The 12,500-nt window shown below is 41.0% G+C and overlaps 1 protein-coding gene across 2 annotated transcripts in view; it reads right to left on the bottom strand.

Moving 5' to 3' along the window:
- The window catches only part of gpc6a (glypican 6a), a 208,198-nt gene that overhangs the window by 1,188 nt on the left and 194,510 nt on the right, over window positions 1–12,500 (bottom strand). For both annotated transcript variants that reach the window (XM_063212292.1, XM_063212293.1), the window contains 3 exons: window positions 9,073–9,203; window positions 5,554–5,729; window positions 1–622 (listed from right to left, as the gene is read on the bottom strand). The exon at window positions 1–622 is cut by the window's left edge and continues 1,188 nt beyond it. In XM_063212292.1, coding sequence (XP_063068362.1) covers window positions 369–622; window positions 5,554–5,729; window positions 9,073–9,203 — 561 coding nt within the window. In that variant the 3' untranslated portion in view covers window positions 1–368. The remainder of the gene's footprint in view (window positions 623–5,553; window positions 5,730–9,072; window positions 9,204–12,500) is intronic.

Raw genomic sequence — 12,500 nt, 5'->3', positions numbered from 1 at the left:
CCTCCACTCTCTTCTTTCTCTCTCCGCTTGCACTTTGCTCTCTCTCTCACACACACACACACACACTCGGACACACACACACTCGTACACACACACAGTTTCTTTCTTCCTGTCACCTTCCACAACCTTCCTTTTTTCCTTCCTTCCATAGTTTTATTAGTAAAATTGTCCGGTGTGTGAGCCGACAGCGTGAATGTCCACGTCCGTACTGCACTTGTCCGGCTTTAGTTCCCAAGAGAGTCTGCTGATTGCGATCCTCCCGATTTCTGTATATCTCTCTCGTCTCATTCTCTCTCTCTCTCTGTCTATATATATATATATTTATATATATCTCTCTCTCTCTGTCTTCTACACCCATCGCACTATCATTATCTCCACTGCCAATGCAGTACCAGCTGCAGGGCCAGCGACGTGAGGAGGGCGGCCGAGGTGCTCGCCCAGGATGCGGAGGTCGTGGAGGGCGGGGCCGAGGAGGAGGAGGAGGAGGAGCCGGAGGCCGCCTGTCCGTCGCTCCGGTCGGCGCTGACCACGGGGGCATCCGTGGCCACAAAGTCAAACTCCGTCGTGGTGGTGCAGCCTTCCGTACAGCCGCTGCCGCTGCCCGAACCGCTGCCCTCGTCACCTGAGGCGAGATAACAGAATGCACGCACACGCAGGCACGCAGGCACGCACGCACGCACGCACGGACGCAGGCACGCAGGCACGCACGCACGCACGCACGGACGCACGCACACACACACACACACACAATCACGCACATACACAGACACACGGACACACACAGACAACAAATAAGTAAACAGAAACACTCAAACACACTCGATGTGAGGGGGCTTTGCTTAAACCCACAGAGATGTGCAGATACGGCATGCTTACAAAGCTGGAGGCAAAGTCTACAAAGACCAAAATACTTAAAACGAGACTCTTTGCAACATTCTCCAAATGCCCAGTTCCTTGAAACAACTCGGAGTGCAGTGAATGTTAAAATATAAATTTGATTTTCACAGTGAAGTTGGTGCACTACCTGGAATCAGATATAAGAATTAGCGTATATTATTGTGGCCAGTTCCTTGAAACAACTAGGGGTGTAGTGAGTGTAAGAGTGAACTATAAATTTGACTATCACAGTGAAGTTGGTGCACTAGCTGGAATCAGATATTGGACAAGAGTAAGACACCATCAGATATCTTTGAGCAGCAGCAGTGGTATGGTAAATGGCCCCTTAATAATACACAGATCTGAATGGATAAGGTTGTGTTGTGTTAAAATTGCCACAAAGTTTCTGGTGCATATTGCACGTTATTGAGCAGAGCTGTTCTGAGCGAATATGTTCTGAGCGAAGGTGGATAAAGCGATGGCACCCTTGATAATCTCTAGCAACAACAACAACAACAACAACAACAACAACAACAACAACAACAACATCATCAACAACAACAACAGTATTAAGTTTAGTGTATTATCATACACAATTGTCAATGCACTTGAGAAAGAGGAAGACTGGGAAGAAAATACAGATAGTATTATCAAAAGAGACTGTAGATAAATAACCCTGATGAAGCAGAATAAAATTAAGCTGTTTTTAATTAATGTTTTATAAAAATGCCACTGTTGGGGCAATTCTAATTTCAACAGGGACCTGGTTGCAACACTTGGCAGCATAATGGCTAAAATACCTTTTCACTCTGCATTCAACCAGTGAAAAAGAGAGCAAAAAAAGCATAATCTAGTATGTCTGGATCGATGTGCAGTTTGGTTAAGAGAGATGTTTTAGACGATTTTGGCCAGCCCTGCCAGCTTCATTTATTTATAAAATGTCTTCATTTATAACATCTCTAAAAACCAACACCAATAGGCCTACTTACAAACCTCAAATGCTCTTGAAATAGAATGCAGCTAAATGCTCTCACATTTGGACCACAGACTTCAGAAACAGTGGGAGACCATTAAGAAATAATCCATAGAAATGGGCAGGGATAGTTTTGTAGTATCAGTATGTCTGTAAATGGGCGGGAACAGTTTTGTCATAGCAATATGTCTGTAAATATCCGACCCTTTCCTATCCTACCCCAACCAAGAGACAAGCATCTGCACGATTGGCATTACAATGCAAATTGGAGCAACATGTTCTGCTGTACTGGCCATGTTGTGTATATAGTGAATGTCAAAAGAACCTGGGCAATAATTAAACTATTACAACTTTATTTGATAAAGCAGTCAATAGCCAGGGATGTTGGAAATCATCTAAAGCCATGATTTCTCACCTCAGTCTTGCACACTGCACTTCATAAATAAGAGGATGGACCAAGATGCTTTATGACCATATAAATTGTGCTATTTGATCTACGTATGTTACCTTTGGGCATTCAATCGGTTCAAACAGAGTGTTTCTAGATAAAGTTCCTGTATTCAGCTGCAATATTGAAATGTGTTCAAGCATCCATTTCAGGTTAATAAGACTAGATCCGAAATTAAACAAATAGTACCGTACTGTACGTACATTCACTGTCCGATGGGTATGACAAACATGTGTTTGAAATCACATTTGATTATAATAGAACTAACCTAGACCTAGACCCAGACACATTTTGAACAGCACATTTTAGAAGGCAGGAGCGACACATTTTGAATAGCACATTTTAGAAGGCAGGAGTGAAACGCTGAAATGCTGTTAAAATACAGTAGGCCTACATACATGCATGCATACATACATACATACATACATATATACATACATGCATGCATACATAGGCTACATACTGTCTGTCAGTCTGTCTGTCTGTCTGTCTGTCTGTCTGTCTGTCTGTCTGTCTGTCTGTCTGTCTGTCTGTCTGTCTGTCTGTCTGTCTGTCTGTCTGTCTGTCTGCCTGTCTAGTACAGTACATTACACATGCCTTTATGCCTCCAACCCTGAGGCCTAAGCCCCCCTTTTCCAACCCTGAGGGTAAGGCCCCCTTCTCCTTCAATCCTAGTGATGGCCCTTTGACAATGACAGTGGAGAGGAGGTGATTGCCAGGGCAGATACAGTCTTATAAATTATGTAACTGTTGCTTTTTCGCACTGGGAAATACAATACAACTTAAGTTATGTATGAAGTCATGCGAATGAAAAGCACTCGAGTGGAGCTCTTTATATTCTTCTGTCTGTCTGTATATTTCTTATGAAATTAACTCCACACATACAGCACAGTGTGCTACCACTCCATCAACTGCATCCCAGAAATATTTTTCTAGATCTGCCACTTCATGTTACAGTAATATTGTTTGTCTTAATATGGTAGGATAGAATAAATATAATTGTTTAAATGATTAGATTTCTAAACAAAATCATCAGCACCACAGCCTGTAGGCTACATTATGGCAGCGAAATCATATCGCTATTAAAATGTCTGAAGTGATGAATGAGGGCAATGGACGTGAGTCATTCTTTGATTTAAAAGACAAAGGATAAAATTCTGTGTAGCTTTGTGGGATGTATTTCAGGCTGTTGAAATATTTAGGACAAGTAACTTCCATGGGCTTGACAGCAAGGGTGACAATACAATACATCACAGCACAGTAGCGTATTTCTCAAGTCTTGCACCTGCTGTTTGCCATGACAAATGTTTTGCAACTGCTTGTGATGGCTTGCAATGTCTTGCCATGTGCGATTCACACGACTACAACACCTTCATGTGACTCTCTGCAATGGTTTCATCTTGTGAAATCAACTGTTTGGGGAGAGCTGGCCTTAAGCAAACATACGCCATGTGTGTGTGCCTGTGTGTGTCTGTATGCGCGTGTGCGTATCTTCATCTTCCTCAGGCGAAAATACACATCCCAAAAAAAATCAAGAGGGCTCAATAGCCACACAGAACCCAACGTAAACAAATATACGGATCAGTGACATTTCAACAGTAGCAGACGCCAGGGCTGCGCAACGACAGCCAGTGCTACTATTGTATGGATTTTTTCTTTGCTTGTCTTTCGTGGACTATCTAAGAAGCATATTCATTGCAGCATATCAACCACCAATGACTAATTAATGTTCCTATGCTCTCTTACTTTTTACTTTTTAATATTTATTTTCTTCAAATGCTACAATTACCATGTCAGAACGCTATAAAGGACCTTTTAGGAAAAGCACAAAAGCACAACAATACCTCTTAATGTATGTCCTCTACAAGTCTTCTGTTGTCCAGTCTTGCACTTTAAATGTCTGTATGAGCACTGTCTATGTCCATACTGTCTTAAGTCCATGTATAAGTACTGTCTATGTCTATACTGTCTATGTCCTTACCTAGATTTAGTCTATGTCTGTATGGGAAAGCAAGAAATGTAATTTCAAATTCTTTGTATGACCAGTGCATGTAAAGAAATTGACAATAAAACCTACTTGACTTGACTTGACTACTGTAACAGTGTTACTCCCTGGTTTTGGACACCAAATGGAAATTGGCCATTGAGCTATAATCTGGCACATTTTCACATATGGATGTTCAATAATGTGCAATGTACTAAAAAAAATAAATGTAAAATAAAGATGAGTCAGCCTAGCCTCGGCTGAGTGTGGCAGTAAGTCAGCTGGTGTGCTGATGTGTGGCAGTAAGTGAGAACGATAAAGTGGAGAGAGAGAGAGAGAGAGAGAGAGAGAGAGAGAGAGAGAGAGAGAGAGAGAGAGAGAGAAGTGAAGAGTGTATATATATATATACACACACACACACACACAATAGAGAGAGAGATATTGACATTTTGACGCTAATCACTGATTAATGAGGCTGCAAGATGGACGGAGTTGTTTTTGTTTTTGCAGGCTGACTTATTTGACAGCAAAACATATAGGCGAGGCGAGGGCAGAATGCTTCCCCAGTTGCTATGCACTTTGGGTTGCGGAGCGGACTTGGGGGTCAGTTAGTGGTGAATGTCTCTTCCTTGAGCTATTCACAGGAAAACAAGATGGGAGTGTGCTTGCCTTAATATTAACATGAAAGCACAAGTAGAAATTATCTGTGAGTGGTGTGCATGTGTCACACTGTTAATATGACTTTTCATTCTTATTTTGGCATTGCTTGAAAACCTGAATACCGGTATGTAAACTGAACATGCAAACATTTGTTCATTTCATACAGCAATACGGTACTCTTTTTTTCACAGTAACTGTTCTTAATTTGACACCATTATTGTAACAGAATAAAACGTGAAGATGGAAGGTGGAAAAAAAATCCCCACATGAATAATGAAAACAACACATAATTCAGTATAACAAATATTGTACTTAATGGCTTAAGTAGTGGTTATTCCGGGTAATGTTTACACGGTTTGAATACCTATACCATGTTTTATATTACACTGTAAAGTAGACCATAAAGTTTACAATAGGACATGCATATGTCCCCGGTTCTCTGAAGGAGAATGAGACAGAAGATTCTCTCTCTATGGGAATGACCTCATCGTATGGAACAGTCCAGGTGGAATGTCCCATACAATGAGGCCATGCTGAAGAGAGAGAATCCTCGAACGAGTTCGACTGAAAGAGAACTAAGTGATTCAATTATGTAAACAGTGGTGTGCTTACTGGAGTCTTGGAAGTAGATGTCGTTGCCGTTGTAGGCGTTGCGTAGCTTGGTGGTCATCATGCGCAGCGTCATGATTTGCTGACGGATGAAGGTGTCGGGCTGCGTGATGTCCACCTCCACCTCAGGATTGTGCTGCTGATTCGTCAAACCGTCTTTCACCACCTCAGGGAAATACCTGTGGAATATCAGACGGCCCGTTAAATATTTAACAGCCCTTTTGAAATATAATAACATGGTGCTGCCTTGATGTATATTGAGACAGAGAATGATGAAACATTTGTTCATTATAACGATTCACAAACTTCTTGACCTTTCCATATTTGGCGCTGCATCTGACGCACTGCCTATAAAGTTTATACGGGTAATATCCTCTTCACGCTGTCAAAATTCATAACGCCCATGTTTGTTAAAATGTCCTCTACGGCTGAGTGTCTTTTCAACAACCCCACTGCAAATAGTGTCTCGGAGGCAGTTAAGTTCTGAACATAATAGTGTATGTTATGGTCTGACATTAAAATATTATGCATCATATGTTTCATTTATTGACTCAATATAATTGCCAGTATGTCTTGCTGCATACAATATTTCAAACGCATAGCCTCCTGCACACACACAGACACACACACAGACACACACACAGACACACACACACACACACACACACACACGCACACGCACACGCACACGCACACGCACACGCACACGCACACACTCACACGCTCACACGCACACACACACACACACACACACACACACACACACACACACACTGTACACTTCTACTATACACGTCAGTGAGCATCTAGGGCACAGTCAGAGTCAACACAAAGGCAGCAGCAGCACCTCTGTAGAAATGTCCACACTGCATGTCATTAAGTCATTTCACAAAGCACTGAGCGGCAGGAAGGACCTGCCTGCTTGCTTGAGAGTTTTAGGGAGGCCATAAACGGTGCTTGCATAATCAGAGGTGACAAGACTGTTATGCAGCACTGTCCCCTGCTACTACTTCTGTCGTCCCACTTCAGAACCATCGAGTGGGTGGCTTGAGTGACGAGTGTCCGTGTTTATTTCCTACCTCCTCATCTCGTCTACTTGGTTGACCTCCTCTACTGTTATCCTAATCTATGGGAATACGGTTTTGAACATTCTATACAAAAAGAATGTGTCCCACAACAATGCAAAATTCTAAAATTCCAAACTATGTTCTATGAAGCCAAAAAATCTTTAGAGCCTTCATAGTCTGAACATTCACACTGGTGGGAAATGAATTAAATCAAAGGAAGAATTTTTTTCTTTCTGTTGACGGTACACCTTTAATGTTGTTATTTACAGAGATCGTGGAGGATGTGTTGAGGAGTTGAGTGGGTGGGTGGGGGATTGGAGCATCACGACCTTCAGCTGAACTGGCCTAAATAATAAAGGCAAAGCTGCCACCTGCAATGCTGCTCACCACTTGAAGATTCCTGCAGTCAGCGTGCTATACTGTACTGTACAACACTGTACAACACATGCCCTGCATAGAGTGCTGTTGAGACTCACCAAACACATTCACACCTGCTGAGAAAAGCCTCGTGGATAATGCCTCTATTTCAAAATTGAAACCCATCAATTGGCGTCTTGTGAATACAGGAAGGTTTATTTGTACCATAGATGGAACTGTACAACATTTTTAAACTGGGAAACATTTTTGGGAAACGAACATCAGAAAAACCACCTCATCATCACACAAAACAAGCAAGCTTTATCATCTGAAAAACCCCACAATTCCTTCTTTATAGAGTCTGTAATGTATTCTTGCAGGCAGTGGAGAGTGAGGATGAAATAAGGGATATGCAGAATGTATTTCATGACACCATCTGCAAATGTTATCACCCGGGACGGAAAGGCAAAGGGAGTGGTGGTGTGTGGGGGTTGTCTTTGCTGTTTCTTTGCCAGGTTTTTTCCTGATTCTGCCATATGTTCGATAACCAGCCTGATAGCAGAGATTGCAGAGATTCATATAGGGAAAAAAATACTTCTTCTCACATCAACCCTGTTTTCCCCTCATTAAATACAGACCAACTGCTAAAGGCACATGTGTCACTATCACAGTAATCAGAGTTTAACAGCATGCCAAAGCAGCAGGTTAAAGTATTCCACACGATATGCAGATACCTTCAGTAGTGCATACAGTATGCACGTTATGTCCAACACAATTGTCCCTTGGGAGGGATAAAAAGACTCTTGAATCTTGATCCCCCTCTACTTTCCGTGAAAGGATATTTGTAATATGACGAGGAGGCTCCTACTGATTGTCTAATTTTGGATACCGGCATAACAGGCACACTTACGTTCATTTTTCTGCCATATACTGTATTTTGCAGTGAACTGAAATATGTGAAAAGCTAGATTTAACAACAAAGACATCATACGGAAGGAGAAGAAACGCTCTGATGTACAATGTTATGCTCTACTGCGAAGTATTCCACACAATCTATATGCAGCTACCTATATGTACCATATGTCCAAGACAAGCGTCTCCCCTGGGCGAATGAAATCCCCCTCTCCTTAACGCAAAAGATATTTGCAAAATGACAAGGAGGCCCATATTAATTACCTAATTTGGGAACATATACACTTACATAACATGTGCACGAACAATTTTCAGCCATATATTTTGCCGTGAAAGTGAAAAGCTGAATTTTAACAACAAAGACATCATACTGAAATAGAGGAAACGCTCTGATGTACAATGTTATGTTCTACTGCGAGCAACACAACATGTTCTTTGTAAGTTCAAAGCAACAGCAGTCTTTAGCAGCAGGATTGTCCTCAGTCTGTCAGTATTATCCCTAGAAGCTTTTCCAGCTTTCTCCTGATACAAACCTGCTGTCAGTCCAGGAACACAAAGGCGTCAGAGCAAGCAAACCTACAATTTCTCAACAACAACAACAACAACAACAACAACAAATAAAACAATCCAAATGGGGGTATCACCACTCCGCATAATGGATCCTTTTTGCTCGGTCTGAATGGCTGTCAGACTTCTTTTTGTCAGCTCGGAGATTTAGAGGAAACAACAAATTTGTCAGCAATCACTGCACATCCAATTAACACGGTAGCTTTATTTCCTCCAATGATAAACAGTGCATTGTCAAAAGATTTAGAAGATCTCTGCACCGGAGATACCCTGAAATGATACAGGCCAGAGGCATGTGCTGATATCTATGGTTAGTGATATACATGCAATACATCATACACACGCACAAACACACATACACACACGCACACACGTACATACACATGCACACACATGTACACACATGCACACAGACACACACACACACACACACACACACACACACACACACAGACGCAGACGCAGACGCAGACGCAGACGCAGACGCACACGCACACGCACACACACACACACAGAGTCTATTTTTACAACACACATGTCCCTGAATATAAGCTACACACCCTCAGCTGACACACTTTTTCTTTGCCAACAGAAAAAAGCATCTTGAAGGCCATCTTACCTGCCCTTGGTGTGACTGTTCCAGCACTGCTCGGAGTCTGTGCTTACGACCCGTTCGTCTGAGCAGATGCCGGTGGGCAGGCTGGACCAAAACTTCTTGGCCTCCAACAGCTTCTGCTTGATGTCGACCACCTGCACACAAAGGTGAAAGAGTAAGGGGAAAAAACATGAGAGGGTTGAGGGTTGCATATGGCGGGCATTAACCCTTTATAGGGCAAGTGACTATATTTGATCACTTCCGATCACTTGCACACCTATTACAAATTCTACTGCCATGCCTTTATAGGGCAAGTGACTATATTTGATCACTTCCGATCACTTGCACACCTATTACAAATTCTACTGCCATGCCTCTCTACAAGGGTGCACAACCAAGTGGGTTGTGTCGTAATTAGGGGTGTTACGGTTCACAAAATTCACGGTTCGGTTCATATCATGGTGTCAAGGTCACGGTTTTCGGTTCTCTACGGTTCTTTTTTTTTAGTTCATGATAAATGGTGCACTGGCTAATAGAATCGGACTTATCACTAAATATCCTACATATGGTTTGTATAGGCTTATAATGTGAAAATGGTATGATTTTAATTGTGTCATCCTCTGATTTGGTCTTATATGCCAATGTTTTAATCAGAGAGACTGGATAAGATACTCCTAGAATCTCTGTTTTACATATTTTTCTGGGCAGTACATTTCACGGTTCGGTTCGGTATGTGTGTGAATTGTACGGTTTCGGTTTTCGGTGCGGTTTGTGCCATCCCTAGTCGTAATCAGACCCCCATTCTTCCGATCACTTGCACACCTATTGCAAATTCTACTGCCATGCCTCTCTACAAGGGTGCACAACCAAGTGGGTTGTGTCGTAATCAGACAAAAGTTGTGCATATGTGTGAACACATTCTTGTTCTCTTGACATATTTCCCATTCATATAACACAGTTTTTGCTAAACAGTTAACACATGTGCCATGTAAGTAGTGCGCATTTCATTGTTTAAGCTCTGATAACCATACAGAAAAATCTACTCCTGACTTTTAGAAACCACCGTCAGTTGTTTGAACACACCAGAGCACCTATTTGACACTCCTTCTCAAAAATCTTAATTTAGCAATCAGTCTTTATACACATTCTAGAAGATAGGGCTAGGCTACATAACTTTCCAATGTAGGGCTGTAGTAAATTAGTCTTATACTACTCAGGTTCATTTGAAAAGAAACCTACAGTACTTGCTTTCAAGATCACTGACAAATTTGTATCTGGGCTTTACCATTAAACTCTCGACCACCCATTATAGCGAGTCACGACCCTGAGAACAGAATAGTAGATTAAAGGTGGAGATACGTTCGCCGTGTATGTCTTTGTAGCAAACAAAGACACGGGGTGAGGGGGACAAAATCAATCCCAGGCAGCTTTTCCACACACAGTTGAATTGGAGGGAGTGTGATCCCTTTTGTCCGAAACCTCCAAGGCCACGAGGGTAACAAAGTAAACCAATTCAGTGGCAGTATTTCAGGTCTTACCTGTGGAGAAAAGGTTTAAAATAACTGAGACGATTCTTCATCATGTTATTTCTTAACCGAAAAGAAAAAAAATGCTCGAAAAGAGCCTTTGTTAACCCGTTGTTAACATGGCATTATACATTTGTTGTTACCAGAATGGCTATGACCAAGTCATAGTGTATTACTAAATGCCCTCTGTTATGTCATAGTAGAGTATTACTATAGTAATTGACCTTTCAAGGACTATTACCACGTGCTTGTTAAGTGTTTCTGGCTCATGCATTTGATTTATATTTACGCCTTGGTTGCATTGAAGACATGTCAAGTCCATGCAGTCAACAACATCTTTCTCGAAAATCCTGAAACAAACGTGCTATTTTTTTTATTTTAAGCAACCCTCATATATTCCACATGTTTAAAACGTTTCTACCCACACATACATCACTTTAAAACAAGGCTGTCAACCAACGTTTTCTCAAAAGCAAAAATAAACGACGACACTGCACAAGGGGTGCAAAAACTAAAAGAAGGTTACAGAGACAAAGTGTGAATTTCAACTTGTTCTTCAGTGTGCAATTGATTCCAACACAAACGCCTAGACAGCTTTATCACACATATCACACTTCAGTCTGTAACATAGGCCTATGTGGAAAACACATGTTGTATGGAAGGGCTACGTTTACATGGCGTTTTAATTCCGAATGAATAATTCCGAATTCAAATAGTTCCGGCATCGAGTTTACTTTGATCTTTCATTTAATTCTGAATTGTGAAGTGTTTACATGACGCTTTCAAAGCGTAATTAAAGGGACACTGTGCAGGAAATGGTCAAAAAAGGTACTGCAACTATGCTGCTCATTGAAACTGGACCAAAATTGCCAAATTTGATCTGTACATGAAAGTTTACTGAGTAATAAACAAATATGTCCTAGTATGGTCCAAGTAGAGTCATTTTTGCAGCTAAAAATGGCTATTTTTTGAAATTCAAAATGGCGGACCATGGAGAAGATCCCCCTTTTCATGTATGAAAAGTGCAATTTTTCCAGTCATAATGAATACTTAGAATTTGATGGTGGTGGTAAGTATTCATGAAAAAGGTGACATTAGTGAATGGGCAGCATGAATTCTGGAAATAAACAACTAAAAATCTCACAAAGTGTCCCTTTATTCAGAATTGGAGTTAATTCTGAATTACAGTTTTTCTCAATTGCTTTGACACGATTTTTGAAACTGACTCACACAAAGTCGTCATGATCACTATTTCAGCAAAGCCAAAGACAAGTTGTGCATATGTGTTAACACATTCTCATTGACTTGACACATTTTCCTTTCATATAACACAGTTTTTGCTGAACAGTTAACGCATGTGCCATTTAAGTAGTACACATTTCTTTGTTTAAGCTCTGATAGCCATACAGACAAAATCTTTTCCTGACTTAGAAATTAACCCAGTTGTATAAACGCACCGGAGCACCTATTTGACACTGCCTCTGAAAAATCTTACAGTTTTTGCCTACTGCTTAAACACTATAGGCAGATGCTTAAACCAAAGTAGCATATCGCTAAGTTGTTGGTGCATAACTTAAACACTTATTTCTTGACTTTAAACAAAAGTAAGCATTACACTTTCATACCAGTTTAGCAAGGCACTTGCTCCTTTACGCAACACACAGACTCCAGCTGTCTACACACAATTTCATACACAAGACACTTTGTTCAAAAGTAAAATCTCAGAGTGTCATTGTGAAAACACATCTGTTAAAAAAACAAAACACACTGATGTATGACAAGATTTAGACACAGACAATAAAACACATGCTTTCAAAATTGAACACTCTTCTGCCATGTTACAAAGTTGCATGCTTTATATTACATTGCATTTGTTTTATTTTGCATTTATTTGTTTTACTTTGATTGCTTGTATGCTAAACAAGG

The sequence above is a fragment of the Engraulis encrasicolus genome, chromosome 12, assembly GCF_034702125.1.
Source record: "Engraulis encrasicolus isolate BLACKSEA-1 chromosome 12, IST_EnEncr_1.0, whole genome shotgun sequence".
NCBI classification, from domain to species: Eukaryota; Metazoa; Chordata; class Actinopteri; order Clupeiformes; family Engraulidae; genus Engraulis; species Engraulis encrasicolus.
The sequence above is the reverse complement of the archived record's forward strand: the minus strand, read 5'-3'. Positions and strand labels throughout refer to the sequence as shown.